Source organism: Phaenicophaeus curvirostris, chromosome 2 (assembly GCF_032191515.1).
Source record: "Phaenicophaeus curvirostris isolate KB17595 chromosome 2, BPBGC_Pcur_1.0, whole genome shotgun sequence".
NCBI lineage: Eukaryota > Metazoa > Chordata > Aves > Cuculiformes > Cuculidae > Phaenicophaeus > Phaenicophaeus curvirostris.
This window is the reverse complement of record NC_091393.1, coordinates 117089301-117107580: the sequence shown is the minus strand read 5'-3', so window position 1 is coordinate 117107580 and position 18280 is coordinate 117089301. Positions and strand designations below refer to the sequence as shown.

The window sequence follows — 18280 nt, the reverse complement described above, 5'->3', positions numbered from 1 at the left end:
TTTTCTGCTTTTCCTGTTCTTCCTGAGTCACTATCTGTGGTTTGTGGTCCAGGACCTCTCTGCAGAAGCAGCCCTGGTGCTGAGGCAGGTGCTCAGGCAGGTTCACAACCTGCAGAGCTGCTGTGGGCCCACAGGGCAGGCAGCTCCACAGGGCTCCTGTAACGATGGACAGTCAGGGGAGGAATCCTCTGCAATTAAACCTATGATGAAGTGAGTTTTCTTGGTAGAGAATTTAGTGGTTTGTAGGGCGTGGGATGCCCCCTTCATTGGTCCAGCGGAGCTGAAGGCTGCAGTAGTGGTTCGTGTGTTCAAACTGGTTTATGTGAAAGGACACACAGGAGGGGCAGGAGATGTGCTTGAGCTCTGCTTCCTCCTCACATGTAAAACATTTCTAAAAGCAAACACAAAAGCTTTCTTTTTAGTTACCAGGTTTCTTCGAGGAAGTCAGAAACTGTCAGTGACAGCACTGACCAGGTTTCCCAGAGAAGTGGTGGCTGCCCCATCGCTAGAGATGTTCAAGGCCAGGTTGGATGGGGCTTTGAACACCCTTATGCAGTGGGATGTGTCCCTGCCCATGGCAGGGTGTGAAACTGGATGGGCTTTGTTTCCCTTCCAACCCAAACCATTCCATGATCCTATGATCCTCAAAACTACAGTCTAATTCGCTTAGACAAGAGGTGATAGTGCCAGCAGGTGGAGAGATGTTAGGAGATACCAACTTCTGGAAAGAGTGGAGGGGATGGAAGGATCTGCATTCCTAGAAAGGTGGGAAAACCCTCATACAGACCAAATTGTGGAGGGAAACTGAGCAAAACCAATACCAGCTGCAGCAAGGGGGTGGGGAAGGTTGTGCTCCCTCAACAAAAAACTAATCAGAGAGTGGATTCACGTGAAGGTGTGTGAGGAGTTCATCAAGCCTTGCATAAAGACTCCATTTTTTTTTTCTCTTCCATCTGTTTTCCCTCTGGTTTAGCTCTCCTTGCACCAGCTCCCTCCTGTGCCGTTGGATATCTCAGGTTATTATCCTGCAGGCCAAACACGAGATGTCATAGCGCGTTTTATGCCAATCATGGCCCCATCTGGGTAAATCATAGGTGATTAAATTCAGTTGAATGTTTCTGTGCCACCTCAGCCACGTTCTTTGTCAGACTCAGAGTCACAAAAGAGTTCAAGGGGTTGAATTCAGTGTTCCAAAACAGAGAATAAATGTACACTTTTAAATAATTACATACAATGGAGGTTTGGTTCTTTAGCCAAGATAAATATAAATCTGTAAAATTAAGCATGAAGAAATATAAATTATCCTGTGAGGTGGCGATGTGGACCACAAGTAGTTCTTGCCGGGCACTGTGCATGTTGTATTGTCTGTGCCAGGCTACTGCTCCCAAATCTCCACGTGCAGGAGCGGGGCCGCGTTGTTGGTGGCTGTCAGCGCAGTCCCTGTGAATCCCACAGGAAACATCAAGGACGGCATTTGGAAGGCGGTGTTGCAACATTAAGCGCATTGCTCATGTCCGTATTAGTCCTGGTTGGGTTACCTCCTGTATGGTTTATCTGATTCTGTGGCTTCCTTTTAGAGGGAGGCTCTAGGGAGATGTCACTGTGCAGAGAAGGACAGCAGCGACTATGGAATGGTTTGGCTTTAAAAGTTGCTCTCTCATTTGGTTTTTCACTTCTGATTCTTTGTGGCAAGGTCACTGAGCCACCAAAACTAAGCTGGCAACAGATCTTACTGGTGGCTGGTTTCAACTAATCCAACTTGAAAATGATCGTTTGCCCCCTGTTACTGTTAAAAAGGAGATTACTTGTGATACCAGGAACTGATCTAGTGCTCCAGGCACTGACTGGATTACTAGACTGAATTAACTATATGAATGACAATAATAGAGTCATTAAGGTTGGGAAAGACCTCTAAGATCATCCTGTTGAACACCCAGAGAGGGCACGATGTTGGTGTTAATGTGAGAAAGATCCAGGTGTTGCCTTTCCCTTCCTAATCCTGGGATTCTTTCTCCTTTGCTGGTTCTGTTTTTCCTGTTTCACAATTCCGTGGTCCTTTCTTCTCTCACCTCCTGGTGCTGTCACTGTTACTGATGGTCATGGGAAATATTTTCCGATATCCCTTTCAGCAGCACTTCCAAGAGCAGCAGCCTCTGTGTGAGGGAGCCCAAGGCAGCCAGAGCTGTTTCACCCACTGCCAGCTGATGGGTGAGGGACCAAGGCTGGAACGTTTGGGGCTGTCAGGCTGACTCACATTGGACTATTGGCATTTCAATTGATGTTGTTTTCTCAGGTCAGCATGGTTCCCCCAGCTCGTTCTGCTGGAAATCATCCTGGCTGAGCCCAGGCAGAGGCTGCCCAGGGCAGTGGTGGAGTCCCCATCCCTGGAGAAGTTAAAAAACCATGTGGCCGAGGCACCTTGGGACATGGTTTAGTTGGCATGGTGGGGTTGGGCTGACAGTTGGACTGGCTAAGCTTAGAGGACTTCTCCAACCTTAATGATTCCATGACTCTGTGACTTTGGTATTTGTCATCCTACATCTCCTGAGGACAAAGCTTTTCTCCTTTATCACTTCACAAACCCCTCTTAGATTTAGCCTAAGGAAACCAAAATCACTTGCAGAAAAGCTGCTTAAAAACAAGTGAATGTTTTCCTAATGGTGTGTTTATCTGAATTGTTGAAAAGGAATTATTTTAATCATTTCAAAACAGAGTTTGTGGCTGCTGGAGGAGATGCTACTGGCCAGAAAGTCTGGAGCTCAACCCTTCTTGCAAGTGGAATAAAAAAGGGAACAATCTAGGTTATTTCCAGTGTGACTCTTGTTTCACATCACCATCTCTTTGCAGTAACGCACCCTTTTCTCTGCCATCCTCTGGTACAAGCAGGACCCTGAGGTGGTGGGCACTGACCGGGTGTTTTGGCTTTTCCCCAGCAGTGTCCTGGACAGCCCTGGCCGGCTGGATGAGGAGCACCGGCTGATCGCCCGCTACGCTGCCCGGCTGGCTGCCGAAGCTGGAAGTGCAGTAAGTGAACATCCACCCCTCTTCACCCACCGGGGAGTGCGGAAGGTGTTTATCAGCCTCTAATTAGTTGCTTTGTGTTAATAGCTGTGGGAAGGTGTTGCGTTCTATTTATTCAACGTTGGTGAAGCGGCACCTCGAAGACTGGGTTCAGTTTTGGGCCCCTCATTGTACGAAAGACACTGGGGACCTGGAGTGCGTCCAGAGAAGGGGAATGGAGCTAGGGAAGGGTCTGGAGCCCAGGGGTTCTGGGAGCAGCTGAGGGCCCTGGGGTTGTTCAGCCTGGAGGAGAGGAAGCTGAGGGGAGAACTTATCACTCTCTGCAGCTCTGGGAAAGGAGGTTGGAGAGAGGTGGGTGCTGGTCTCTTCTCCCAAGTGACAGGCGATAGGATGAGAGGAAATGGCCTTAAGTTACACCAGGGCAGGTTCAAATTGGACAGCAGGAACAATTTCTTCATGGAAAGGGTTCTCAGCAGTGGCAGAAGCTGCCCAGAGTAGTGGTGGAGTCTCCATACCTGATGGCGTTTAAGAGACGGGTAGATACTTGAGGAAAACAAATCCTGGAACAAACGTTACAGAGTGTATTTGTTCCAGAGGGAAGGAGTCTGAGAGAAAGAAAGGCAGTAATCTTTATGTTTACAGCCTCTTGTAATAGGAGGAACTAAAAGAAACACCCAAGCCATTTTAAATCAGTAAAAATAAACACCAAATAAACAGCAAATCGCTGTAGGAGATCACGGCAATTAGGAATTCACTGAAATCCAGTGCAGTAATTGCAATCTACCTGCATGGTTTCTCTGTGTTGAGGGAGAGCAGTGATTGCAGGAGGAGCCTTCCCCAGGTGCCGAGCGACAGCACATCTCCCTCCAGTTGTGGCTGCCGTTTTACAGCACCATTTTCCACCTGGTTTGGGTGCAGCTTGGCTGGACAAAGACCCCAAAACTTGTCACACACTCCATCTGTGGAAGCTGCACATCCTCAGGGCCGCTGTAGCAGCTGTGAACAGAGTGTGCCAGCATCTCCCTCGTTGCTGCTCTGCATGATCGCTTATGCAAGACATTATTATCCATCCATGCACCATTTCAGGTGGAGCCCTTGTCTTCCACAGCCTCCAGCAGCAGCAACGCATCTCCCAAGCTTCTTACCACAGCAGCAGAATGTTTGTCCTGCTGCATGGTGGACATTGAGGGGCTGGAGTCCATTCAGAGGAGGGGAACGGAGCTGGTGAAGGGTCTGGAGCCCAGGGGTTCTGGGAGTGGCTGAGGGCCCTGGGGCTGTGTGGTGAGGAGAAGAGGAGGCTGAGGGGAGACCTCATCACACTGCAGCTCCTGGAAAGTCGATTGGGGCCAGGCTAGGGGGTAGCTCTGCTCCTGAGGAACAAGAGATAGGATGTGAGGAAATGGCCTCAATTTGTGCCGGGGAGGTTTAAACTGGATACTGGGAAAAATGTCTGACAGAGTGACAGGGTGGTGAAGCCCTGGTGGAGGCTGCCCAGAGCAGTGGTGGAATCCCCATACCTGGAGGGGTTCAAAACCATGTGGCTGCAGCAGTCTGGGACGTGGTTTGCTTGGCATAGTGGGGTTGGGCAGTGGTTGGACTGGATGAGCTTAGAGGGCTTTTCCAACCCTAAAGTTTCTGTGGTTCTGTGTTGGCATGGCTAGAGAAGCCTGCTAACATCAGTGTCCTCCTTTACCTTTCCATTGCATATTTGTTCTATAAATGCTCTCAACTCCTTCCCAGCAGGGTGGGCTCCTGCCTCTTATAAGTTTCTTCAGTGCATGTTCAACCAATAATCTGATTTTGTCATAGGGATTTGACCAGATATTTTCCTTTTGTAGAACTTGAATAAAAAAGAACCATGCTAATGAAACATTTCGAACTGTCACTTCCCATTATCACTGTCCAAGCGTAGATTTGCATTTCTGAAGACTTTCAGTTCACTACAACCACGTTTATGTTGAAATATTAAAGCAATACAGAGCAAACCTCCTGGTTTAGATGGAAAGGGAGGAGATTTTGATGTGATCTTCATGTCAAAATAAAGTTATTGAGGCAGGAAATGCAGAATCAGTTTCACTCTGGGAGATGCTGGAAGAATTCTTACTCATCGCTTGACTTCTGGTAGTGATAAGTGTTATGAAAATGAAAGAGTCATAGTATTGATTCATTAAGGACCTGATCATTTAACAATCTGTAAATCATCTTAACCTGTTTGGGTGGGCTTCCTGGCGCCCTGCGTCCAGCTCTCTATGAGCCAGATGTTCCTGCTGCTTCCTGATGACTTGTGCTGGAGAGTGACCCACCACGCTAGGCAGCAGCCCAGAGCGCTCAGTGGGAGGAGAAGTCCCCAGGGCAGTGCAAGATCTGCTGACCTCTGCAGCCTGACTGCTGGGAAAAGCATGAGCACCTCACAAATATGAGGCAATACTCAGTTATGGATGAGCGGATAATTAGGTTGAGCTGTGAGGATGAGTTATGATTATTAGGTTCTTGCCCGTGTTGCTCTTTTTTGAAAACAGTGCAGTCACTCTTCCTTAACATTAAGCACTGCTAAGAGCCCATCATCTTCTCGTCTAATCAAGGCTGTTGTACCTACGACCTAAATAATATTTGTAAATGTCCCTTCATGTATCTTTTCTTCTTGGTAATTGGGTGTATTTAATAAGTATATTTCAGTTAAGGAAAGAAGAAGTCAACTAGATGGTGTGTTGTCCATCTTTTCAGGGTATATCTGCAGCTTAGTTCTTCCATCATTTCTTCTTCTGGATGCATCACTTTTATGAACCGTTTGTGCTATTTGTTCCCTGTGATTTGTTGTCTGTTATAACAAAGACAACTGTGATACCACAGTGGTGGTCAGGTGGAGTTCTGTGTCAGACTTTCCATGACACCCTGAAGTCCAAGGAACCTAGAATCCAATGTCCACGAGAGGCAAGCTTTATTGTTCTTTCACGGTTTCTGCCAAACCACGGTGATGGAGAGGGCACCAGCTTGCTAAACTGACTTTTTGGACATGACTAAACTGTCATTAAACATTCATTCAGAAAGAAGTATTCTGTAGGTGAGGTAGGTGAGGTCTGAATGCTCCTCATTACAAATACAGCCTGACTTGGTGTTCCGGTGTGGTGTTCTTTCAAGCTCATAGAATCACAGAATAGTTTGGGTTAGAAGGGACCTCAAAGCCCATCCGTTTCCAACCTCCTGCCATGGGTAAGGACACCTCCCACTGGATCAGGTTGCTCCAAGCCCCATCCAGCCTGGCCTTGAACACCTCCAGGGATGGGGCAGCCACCACTTCTCTGGACAGCCTCTGCCAGGGCTTCACCACTCTTCCTGGGAAGGAATCGTTCCCAGTATCCAATCAAAACCATTCCTGGCGCAACTTAAGGCCATTTCCTCTCATTCTATTACTTGTTCCTTGGGAGAAGAGAAGGTCACCCTCTGCGCTGCTCTCAACCAGCCCTTCATACACAGCTGTTGTCATTGTTTTGCAGCCTGGGCTGTGAGTGTTGTATCCCAGCAGTCAGGAAACACAAGCTGGATCCAAAGTGTGCACGTGTGGTAAGAGGTAATGAATATTGTGTCTAATTTTGCTGTTTCTCCTCCCCCAGCCTCGCCCACCAACAGACCTGGCTTTCAGCTTTGATGCCAATAAACAACAAAGACAGCTGATCGCAGAGCTGGAAAACAAAAACAGGTAAGATGCAACCTTTAATCAGTATTGCTTTGAGGAGACAAAAGCTTTTAGTCCTTGTGCTTTGTGGATTTTAACCTTTTGCATTACATTAACCAGATTGATTTCCTAGAGCTTTTGTTGGAAGGTGTAGCTGCCCCGTTAGCCAGTTACTCAGGACGGATGTAGCTGAGGTGCCCCTGGTCCCCTGGGAGCTGGATGATCTTCACTGATCTTAGAATCATTTTAACAAATGCTGAGCATCTAAAACTGCATTGCTGTCTTGTATTGCTACCTGCACACCCAGTGAACGTCCCACCGCAGGATGAGCCACTCAGGTGGCAGCAGGAAAATCAGTCATGGAATCATGGAATGGTTTGGGTGGAAAGAGACCATTAAAGCCCACCCAGTTCCAACCCCCTGACATGGGCAGGGACACTTCACAGTGGATCAGGTTGCTCAAAGCCTCATCCAGCCTGGCCTTGCACTCCGCCAGGGATGGGGCAGCCACCACTTCTCTGGGCAGTCTGGGCCAAGACCTCCCCTCCCTCACAGGAAATCATTTCTTCCTAAGATATCACCTCAGTCTCCCCTCTTTCAGTTTAAAACCATGACTGAGATGAGATCTTAGGAAGAAATGTTTTCCTGTGAGGCTGGGGAGGCCCTGGCCCAGGTTGCCCAGAGAAGCTGTGGCTGCCCCATCCCTAGAGGTGTTCAGGGCCAGGTTGGATGGGGCTTGGAGCAACCAGGTGTGGTTGGAGATGTCCCTGCTCACTGCAGGGTTTGGACTGGATGGGATTTAACAATCTCATCCCACCCAAACCATTCCATGATTTGATGATTCTTCTTGTTCCTAAGGGACTTAAGAATGAGATTGCTCTGGTTCTAGCACAGTTCTGCCTTTGCACTCACCGCTTCTGCACCCATGGTTTGAGTACGTGTTTCTCTGGTTGAGGGAATCTCAGAAGGTGCTGTAGTAAAGCTCAAGCTATTGAGGGATTGCAAACCTGGTGCTGGATATCCCAGGCTTCCCCTGGGATATCTACACTTAGGTCCCTCTGTCCTACTGCACCGAGCTGACGTATAAGCTTGCTGCCTGCACAGCTCCACACCAAGGTGCCTTCAGCACCCCAGGTGAAAATGATTCTTCAGATTTATTTGGAGGAGAACCAGTTCCTGGAGAGCACAGGAACAACTCAATCCATGCAGCATGGAAGCATACCTGCTGCTGAGAGACCTCGCGGGTGTTTGGAATGGTTCTTCAAGATCACTGATAAGGGGGATCTCAGTTGGTGCTGGTAGGGAGCTTCACGAGGAGAGTGGCTCAGCAGGTTTCAGAGCAGGAGGAGGAGAATGAGAGATTAGAATCTTTAATAAGTGAGTCCTTGATGCATTCCCTTACCCCCGGCTACACAGAACACAGCCTTCTTAATTGGACTGCTGGCTGATTGCCTTCTCTGATCGAAGGTGTCCCTGCATCTGGGTGATCCTTAAGATCCCTTCCCACCCAGACAATGCTAAGCTTCCTTTTGTGAGTCTTTGGTGAGTTTGTTACTCTGAGCTGGTTTTGTCCTTATTCCCACTGACCTACCACGAGCCCTTGGACAGGTGAAGTTACCTGGTGCTGGTATGGCAGATGTGCCACTCCAGAGCCCTTCCTACACGTGTGCAATGCAGACAGTGCTGAAAATGGAACTTGTTTTGTCTTGGAACAGTCCCTGAGCCTGTTCCACATGAAGGGTGTTGAGAGACTTTTCCAGCATAAGGCACAGAAGTGATTTCATACTTCTTACAAGTCAATTTTCAATGTGTGTCACAGCAGTTCTGGGGACTGCACTGACTTCCTTGTCTTGGGTTTGAGTCTGTGCCCATTGTACGTGAACAAAATTGTTCTGTTTAGGCTGGAGATTGGCAGGGTGAGTGCATGAAGGGCTGTTTGAGAGCAGCACAGAGGGTGACCTTCTCTTCTCCCAAGCAACAAGTGGTAGGACAAGAAGAAATGGCCTCAAGTTGCGCCATGGGAGGTTTTGATTGAATATTGTGAACAATTCCTTCCCAGGAAGACTGGTGAAGTCCTGTCAGAGGCTGCCCAGGGCAGTGGTGGAGTCCCTGGAGGGGTGCAAACACCATGTGACTGTGGCACCTGGGGACATGGTTTGGTCAACACGGTGGGCTTGGGCTGATGATTGGACTGGATGAGCTTAGAGGGCTTTTCCAACCATAATGGTTCCATGATTCTCTTTCCTCTTACCTCTGTCATTTCTATAGGGAGATACTCCAAGAAATCCAGCGTCTCCGGCTGGAACATGAACAAGCCTCACAGCCCACCCCAGAGAAAGCCCAGCAGAACCCAACATTGTTGGCTGAACTCAGGCTTCTACGGTAATGGAAATTCCTAAAGCTCGTGCACATCCAGGGCTGGGGTCGAGCAGGCGTGGGATCTGATCCACAGCATGGGCAGCAGGGAGAAAGCGGGATATCAGTGTATGCTCAGCGTTATCTTAAATGACTGGATTCCAAGGGCTTACAGCGTGTGATAATTTGCCTTTTTTTCAAGATGTTGTAGAAGTAAATAAAAATGTCTCTTAAAATGAATCCTTTTCAGTTCTGAAAGATCTGAAGAAGAAACTGATAGGGCAAAACTAGCTGAAATGGCATTAAACTGCTCGTTGTACAAGGGAGCAGAGCTGAAGAGAGATGTCATCTATTCAATTAGTCAGTGAAACTCTGAAAGTTCCTGCCTGCGGACAGTCATACACACGTCCAAGGTTGGAGAGTGGTTTTCAAGGCCTCTTTGATTCAGTTTGCATTTGGAAGTGACAAGGGAAAATAGATTTAAGTGTTTCATGATTTGTGTGTCACGAAGACATTCCCAGGCTGTTTTTCATTTTGTCTCCCGTTGCTGGTAAATTCAAAGCTCAGTCTTCAAAAATGCCATCTGCAGTCTCAAGTAGGATCTAAAATTTAAGCTCTTGGCAGCAGCAGTTCTTTGCAAACATCATTATGTTCCATTCATTGGGGTAACTTTTCCCTGCCTGGTATATTCAACAAGGCCAAGTGCTGAGTGCTGCAGTTGGGACAAAACAACCCCATGCAGCACTTCGGGCTTGGGGAAGGGTGGCTGGAAAGCTGACTGGCGGAAAAGGCCCCAGGGGTGCTAGTTGACGGCAGCTGAACATGAGCCAGCAGTGGCCCAGGTGGCCAAGAAGGCCAACAACACCCTGGCTTGGATCAGCCATGGGGTGGCCAGCAGGAGCAGGGAAGGGATCGTCCCCGTGCACTCGGCGCTGGTGAGTGCTCGACCTGGAATCCTGGGTTCAGTTTTGGGTCCCTCACTCCAAGAAGGACCTTGAGGGGCTGGAGTGCGTCCGTAGAAGGGGAACAGAGCTGGGGAAGGGTCTGGAGCCCAGGAGTTCTGGCAGCATCTGGGACTGTTTAGTCTGGAGAAGAGGAGGCTGAGGGGAGATCTAATCACTGTCTACAACTGCCTGAAAGGAGGTTGGAGCAAGATGGATGCTGGTCTCTTCTCCCAAGTGACAGACGATAGGATGAGAGGAAATGGCCTCAAGTTGTGCCAGGGCAGGCTCAGATTGGACATCAGGAATGATTTCTTCATGGAAAGGGTTCTCAGGCACTGGCAGAGGCTGCCTAGGGAGGTGATGGAGTCACCATCCCCAGAGGACTTTAAAAGACAGGTGGATGAGGTGCTCAGGGATCTGGTTTGGTAGTGGACAGGTGCGGTTGGACTTGATGATCTCAAAGGTCTTTTCCAACCAAATGATTCCATGATCATATGATTCTACCGTCTTCAGGCTGTGGGGCTTCCCTGGGATGTTTAGAGGCTCTTAGGATAGAGCTGCTGAACTGTGAGCAGGGTCTGCAAGGTAAAATCCAGCCCCACACTGCAAAATCCAAGGCTTTCAACTTTTTTTCCTTGCTGTTTCAGACAGATTTTGCTGCATTGTGGTACATTTGGGTGTGTCTCTGATATTTTTCAATCTATTGCCTGACCAGCAGCCTGATCCAATGGGAGGTGTCCCTGCCCATGGCAGGGAGTTGGAACAGAATGGGCTTTGAGTTCGCTTCCAACCCAAAGTATTCCATGTTTCTATGATGATAAGTCATAGGTTTTCTAGCTTTGTTCTTTACAGAGCTATGTATATTTATTTTAATGTTAAAAAACTGAAGGAGATGCAGGGGATCCTCACAAATGATATGCAAGATGTAGAGAAAAAAGAGTTTGTGGGGCAATTTGATGTGATGTTTGACCCAGCAAAAAATGGTGTAAGAACCAGGAGCTTAAAGTGGAAACCAGACACATTCAGACCATAAATAAAGCCCGTAGTTTTTAACGCAAGTCAATCCAGAGGGGCGTGGACAGGTTGGAGAGGTGGGACTGCGAGAATGTTGTGTAATTCAGGAAGGCCACATCCAGGCTGGTCAGAGAATGGGTTGAAAGCATCCTTGAGGAGAAGGACTTGAGGTGCTGGGGGAGGAGAAGCTCAATATGAGCCGGCAATGGGTGCTCACAGCCCAGAAACCAACCGTGTCCTGGGCTGCATCCAAAGCAGTGGGACCAGCAGGGCCAGGGAGGGGATTCTGCCCCTCTGGTGAGATCTCACCTGGAGCCCTGTGTCCAGTTTGGAGTCCTCAGCACAGGAAGGACATTGATCTGTTGGAGCGAGTCCAGAGGAGGGAGGCCACGGAGATGATCCAAGGGCTGGAGCACCTCCCATCCAAAGACAGGCTGAGAGAGTTGGGGTTATTCAGCCTGGAGAAGAAAAGGCTCTGGGCAGACCTTAGAGCAGCCTCTCAGTACTGAAAGGGGCTCCGGGAAAGCTGGGGAGGGGCTGTTGATCAGGGAGTGCAGGGATAGGACGAGGGGGAAGAGTTTTGAGCTCCAAGAGGGGAGATTAAGATGAGATCTTAGGGAGAAATGTTTTCCTATGAGGGTGGGGAGGCCCTGGTCCAGGTTTCCCTGAGAAGGGGTGGCTGCCCTATCCCTGGAGGTGTTCAAGGCCAGGTTGGATGGGGCTTGGAGCAACCTGATCTAGTGGGAGGTGTCCCTGCCCATGGCAGGGGGATGGACCTGGATGGGCTTTGAGGTCACTTCCCACTCAAACTCTTCCATGATTCTATGATTCTATTATTTTTATTCCCTCTCCTCTTACCCTCATTTTGCAGTAGCCCCACAGAGGTGGTTTGCCAACTCCCTTGAGTGTGTGGTGGAGATCTAAGTCCTCTGCAGCTCTTCTGCTGGCAGGCAGCAAGGCCAGTAGCTCATATGCAGCCTCACCAGTGCTATAGATAGAACTGGCGTCAGCGTTCTTACCCCCAAACATCCCTCGTGAATACATTCCTTGCTTTTCTGGTGTTCATAGATTCACGCTGGCCGTTCACCGTTAGCAGGTTGTCAGTGATGTGAGAGTCTTTGCCAAGGTCACAGCAAGTGTGATGATGATCCTGGAGCCTGTGAGCAGCGTTTGAACACCTTGCCATGGATTATCTGTAGTCACCTCTTACCAAGTGATCATTGCTGTGCTTAGCCTATGAAAGCAAGGAGAAATTAGTGTGTGGAAAATCAACATGTCCCGGCTTTGAAAACCCTGAGATTTCAAGAGATGAGTCAGCGCTGCTGCACTGCTGGCATGCGGCACCTTGGGTGAAGCCAGGCTGGAGCCATCGTCCTTGCAGATCCTTGGAATGCAGATGTGCTTGGTTTATTCTGTGTCCAAGCCCACAGGATGCTCGTTCATACTGGACAGATTTGCCCCAGGTGTTTGGTGCAGGCTGCATTGCTCTCTGTCTCTAGAGGCAAAAACTTTTGGCTTTTTTTAAAGCATTTAAATCCCTTTGTCATTGACCAGCAGTGCCTCCTCTTTCCTCGCTGGAGGTCATTGAAAAAGGAAGTGAATAACACAAATCAGGGCCAGACATGCAGTGATGTTGTTCTTCATTAACACCTACAGACCTGTACTAAGTGTATATGTGGCTTTTTACCACCATTAACCAGATTGTTCTATTAAATACCAATAGAATAAAAGCCACAGGCTTTCAACTGACCTGGAAAGAGGGCAAGGACTGTACAGACAGCTAGCGCTGTGTCTGGGAGGGTTTAACACATTCTGTGTGTAATCGTCTCTTATTGCCTTATTTTTGTGATCTGTTCCAGCATTTAGTGACTCCATTCTTCAAAAGGCAAAAAGATGTTGGCAGAAATGCCCAGGATATTTCACACCTTGAAGCCCTCTGTCCTTTCAAGAACCAATTCTGATTTCCAGTTGGTGTTTCCAAAACTAGTTGGTTAATAAAATCCTCAGAAGGATTTATCCGTACTACCTCGCATGAGAATGCAGGGGTTGGAACTAGATGATCTTCAAGGTCCATTCCAACCCAAACTATTCTATGTTTCTGTGATTCTAATGCAGATATAATCTGAGACAGTTAAAAACTCAGTCTTTAATATGTGGTGCCTTTAACTTTAGCTTAAAACATTATTATGGCCACAGAAATCACAGTAGTTAATAAATAAGCCTTTCTTATCTGGGGTTTCTGTGATTTGTGAGGCCCAGCATTTCTTAAATCATGGAAGATTCTGGGCTTCTGACATGTTGACTCTTCGTCTTCGAATTTCTCTGTACGTGAGTCGCTTTATTTATTTCACATACAAAATGAACCCACACAGAGATATTTCCATAACCATCCCACAGATGGGCTCTGCAGGGACACAGCGGTTCCTGATGCCCAGGGAAAGGGGAGGTCACTTCTTATCTCCATCTTCTTGTGACCTGGGCTCTGACACTGTCGATACATCAAATGTTATACATCAGGAATAGCTCTGCCAAGCCTCCCTCCAGCCAGAGGATGGCTTTTCCCTTCCGTACACCTGCAGCCTCTTCTCCTCTTTGTATTCTTTCTGTCCTTCCTCCCACAGTTCAGTCTAGCTTGTCTGAAATCTCCACAGGACTCCTGTGTCTGGGGCTAAGAAAGTTCTTAAAAAGAAAAAAAGAGTGTTTTTTTCTTTCTCAAAATGCATGGAAAAGGGCTTTCTCCTGCTGAGGTGCTGAAGACGGATCTCTGGGGTTTCAGTGTAGAGTTTGGTTGTTATACAGAGGTTTCGTGGTGGTTGTACTGGGCTATTTGAAATTGGAAGCAGAAGTAGTAATGCAAACCAAGGATGCAGTTATAGAGGCAAATTTCCTTTTTGAAAGACCCAGAATTAATTTTCTGACTCTCTCTTTCATGTAATCTGAACAGGCAGAGAAAGGATGAGTTAGAACAGAGGATGTCTGCGCTGCAAGAAAGCAGGAGAGAACTGATGGTGCAGCTTGAAGGGCTGATGAAACTACTCAAAGTAAGCCATCTCCTGTCAGAAATAACAACGTGTCCTCCTATTCCCCGCACGGGAATTCACTGTCACTGCCCTGCAATCCTTTACTGCCATTCCATTCCATTCCATTCTAAGCACTGCATGAGGAATAGAAGCAATCTGCACAAAGTCCTTTCCATGCTGGCTCTGCCTGTTGGTGCCGATGGTTGATGGCTTCTCAGGTTCATATGCTGTTGCTTTGGTTGAAATATCAACAAGAGAACATGGATCTGTAGGAGCGAGTCCAAACGAGGCCACGGAGATGGTCTGAGGGCTGGAGCGCCTCCTGTACAAGGACAGGCTGAGAGAGTTGGGATTGTTCAGCCTGGAGAAGAGAAGGCTCCAAGGAGACCTTAGATAAACTTTCAGTACTGAAAGGGTCTCCAGGAGAGCTGTGGAGGGGCTCTTGATCAGGGAGTGCAGGGATAGGATGAGGGGGGAAGTTTTGAGCTGCAAGAAGGGAGATTGAGATGAGATCTTAGGCAGAATTGTTTTCCTGTGTGGGTGGTGAGGCCCTGGCACAGGTTGCCCAGAGAAGTGGTGGTTACCTTGTCCCTGAAGGTGTTCAAGGCCAGGTTGGATGGGGCTTTGAGCAACCTGATCCAGGGTGGGGTGTCCCTGCCAATGGCAGGGGGTTAGAACTGGATGGACTTTGAGGTCCCTTCTAACTCAAACTTCTGTCATTCTATAATCCAGAGCCCCTGCTATGTGGAATGCTTTAATGAACCATTGGATGTGGTACTCAGCTCCGTGCTCTTCTAGGTGCCAGTTCATTTCTGCCAGCTTTACCTGGAAGAAACACTGGGAACTCTAGTCCCTGTGATACAGAACAGGCCTCCCCAGCAGAGCTGAGCTGTGCTTCTCCAGGAGATCCCACCCACCTGCCACCTCTGAGAGCATGGTGGCTTTGGATCTGGTCTGTAGCACACGTTATTGTTGGGTTTCTAATGAGGGGCCGTTATGTTTTCAGAGAGTCCTGCTAGAACTGAGCTTATGGTTGATGACTGCGATCTGACATGCAATTATGCATTAATTTTTTCTGTTCTTTGAGTTGGACAAGAGCCTCTCCATAAAGTCCGTACTGAAAGAGTCTTTGGTCTAAGGCAAGGAGTGCAGCAAAGATGTTGTAGCAATGGAAGGAGTGGGAAAGGTTTTGCAGGGATGCTGCTGGCAGCATCAGCACAGGGTGTAGAGATTATTATGAACATTCCAGAAACCTTCAGAGCTTGCCTGCACTCAAGAGCAATAATGAATTCCCACCGCCTGTACATGCAAATGCAGCCGCTCTTCAGAGCAGGGCTGTGCAGCCAGGAGGCTGTGAGCAAACACGTCAGAGGTGCCTGATTCATGTACTTCCCCTGGCAGAGGAGCTCAGTTGGTATCAATAACTGGGAAGTCATTTCTCTTCCAGCCAAGGTTCTGCATGCTCTTATTTTCCCATTTGTTTAATGTCTGTTTGATAAAACGTGAAGACAACCACTTGCTAAATTCCCCTTGTTTACATCAGACCCTCAACCTTTATAAGCTGAGGTGTGAGATCTCTGAAAATGAGCATCCAAAACTCAATTATGTGTTTAGTAAAGAATAAAAATACTGCGTCAGAAACCCTTGGGTTCTTCATGGTTGAGCCTGAGCATTTTCCTTGCACACATTCAAAGACCTCCTTTATAACAAAACCAGTGCAGACATCTGCTTTGACATGGTGAGAAGCTCTAATGTCAACTGTTCTGCAGACCCTGTTGTTTTCAAAGCACATGTAAGCCTTCATCAATTAATTCTCCCAAAGATGACCTGATGCAAATGCTGCTATCTCATTAGGGTGAGCAGCTGTTCTGTTCACTGGCTTGACTTTCTGCTCTTCCACTTGGAAAGTCTTGAAGACACAGAGGAAGAGTGTGGAGGTCACAGCGAGGTGTTGCAGAGAGGAGAGAGCATGCACATGGGCAGCAGGTGCTGTGATCCAGAGGGCACAGGAGGGAGGAGGGAAGATGGCAGCAGAGGGAAGGGAACCATGACTTACTCGTGTGGCATAAAGGAATGGTTTAGGACCCATTCGCTAAGTAGAACTGTGAATCAGTTCAATTATGAACCTGACAGAAACTTTAATGACACCTTCCAGGCTGTATTAGAAGGTTAGTTTAGAAGCTGGCTTTTACTCAGCTTTTTGGACTGGTGGTTTGTCTGGATGATCTTAGAGATCTTTTCCAACCTTAATAATTCCGTGATTCTTTTAATTTATAGCCTTTAATTAACTCCCCCAGTTCCCACAATTGCTTAAAAACTGTAAAGGGGGATAGGACTGAATGCAAGGAGAAAGTTCTTCCCCATGAGGGTGCTGAAGCCGTGGAATAGGGCCCTGAACAGGCTGCCTCTATCCTTGGAGGCGTTCAGCACAAAATGAGACAGGGCTCCAAGCAACCCAGTCTGAGGTTAACTTGACCCCATTTGAATTAGGAGGCTGAACTTGATGCCACCTGAGGTCTCCTCCAACCTAAATTGTCCCAAGCACCGGTATTTGTTGTAATATTTGGTTCTACGTGTTGCGTGAGGCAGTTCTTTGCATTTCTCCTCCTTAGCTCTCTATGGAGCCTGGCAGCTCCTTTTGGATGGAAGCATCTTCCAGAAAGACATCTGTTCTTGAGCTGAAGAAATCAGAAATGGAGAAGCCAATGCAAATGTGCTCACGCAGTTGAAAATTTATGCCTCATTTCCAGTTTTAATGTGTTTCTCTCCAGCGCACATGCATCGGCTTTGGCACACATGGTTCTCACTCCATTACATTAAGGAGAACTTTAGCACCTCAGTTTTTTCCTACGCGGATCCTTACTCATCTCCAGGAAGGCACTCCTCAATCTCCTTTTGTAACTCAGTTAAACAGGTAGAGATTCTCTGAGCCTTTAAGCTGAAAGAGGGGAGAATGAGATGATATCTTAGGCAGAAATGTTTTCCCGTAAGGTGGGGAGGCCCTGGTCCGGGTTGTCCAGAGAAGCGGTGGCTGCCTCATCCCTGGAGGTGTTCAAGGCCAGGTTGGATGGGGCTTGGAGCAACCTGATCCAGTGGGAAGTGTCCCTGCCTGTCGCAGGGGGTTGGAACTGGATGGGCTTTAAGGTCCCTTCCAACCCCAACCATTCCATGGTTCTATGATTTTTCCTTTTTGGTGGTTTTAGCCCTGCCAGACACGATTTTTTTCCCACAAGGTTTTAGCTTCTGTCATCATCTGGTGCACTTCAAAAATTATCATTTATAATTTACATCGGCTCTTAAGCTTATGGTTTTTTCCATTTTCTTCTGCAGTATTTTTATAGATTTTTAATGCTGCCTTGTTTCACCATTTGGGGCTGTACACTCAGCACACTTAACTCTGGCTCTCTGAATGCTTGGTACCTCAGCTCCTTCTGTGAAATGTGAAGAGAAAGTCAAGCTGATATTTGAAAGGACGGAGTTGTTCTCTGAGGTTCATACCTTTTCCCATGGTGAGCCATGCTGGGATAGTTGGCCTCAGAGCAGAGTTCTGGTTGCTCGTGCAGAGGTAATCAAACCCCGTGTAGTGTCCCGCTCGAACGTTTCATAGAATAATGGAATGGATTGGGTTGGAACAGACCTCAAAGCCCACCCAGTTCCATGGATGTTTCCAGGAAACAGGCGCTCTTTCATTTACCTTTGTGACCTCCAAGCTGGCAGAGCTGCAGCAGTGGCCACCACCAGGCTTCTGTTGGCTGCTGACCTTATGACTTCTTGGCCACTCTGGCCAGTCTTTAGTTCAGCATCTCAAACCCCTGCAAGCAAGAAGCAACTTGTCCATCTGGGCTATCAGTGGCCACAACCTGTCTGTACTGTGAGCAGTGAATTTCTTCTAGTATTTCTCGTCTCCTTTTCCTCATCCCGGCCAATGGCTTTGGTTCCACCTTTTCCTCAGGGCTGTGTAATGCACTCGGAGTAGGCCCAGTGCTGGTTGTTTGCCTTCTCAGATGGCTTTTGCTTTCACCCACACGGATATTCAGCAGACGTATTGCATTACCCTGATGGTAATCTCCTTGCCAGCCAATTTGATGATGTCTCTGATAACTGCTCCATCCTTCTTGCGACACTCCACGCCCCTTGAGATGTTTTTTCATGTCTGGAGTTAATGCCAAAGGCTCATTTTTCAAATGAACAACTTTTTTTGGTAGAGTGGAGCTCATTTAAGCTCTTTTCCTTGACCTGGCTTACCATCCAGT

At 47.8% G+C, this 18280-nt stretch overlaps 1 protein-coding gene across 12 annotated transcripts in view; it reads left to right on the top strand.

The window, feature by feature from the left end:
- Positions 1 to 18280, top strand: part of DTNB (dystrobrevin beta) — a 148555-nt gene that overhangs the window by 70649 nt on the left and 59626 nt on the right. For 7 of the 12 annotated variants that reach the window (XR_011336830.1, XR_011336831.1, XM_069850650.1 and 4 more), the window contains 4 exons: positions 2934 to 3024; positions 6633 to 6718; positions 8963 to 9076; positions 13952 to 14048. Coding sequence is in view for 8 of the 12 variants with exons in the window: in XM_069850650.1 (XP_069706751.1) it covers positions 2934 to 3024; positions 6633 to 6718; positions 8963 to 9076; positions 13952 to 14048 (388 nt within the window). In the remaining 4 variants the exon portion in view is untranslated. Of the gene's footprint in view, positions 1 to 2933; positions 3025 to 6632; positions 6719 to 8962; positions 9077 to 13951; positions 14049 to 18280 lie in introns of those variants that run through there. The other 5 variants (XM_069850655.1, XM_069850649.1, XM_069850654.1 and 2 more) reach the window with 3 other exon arrangements.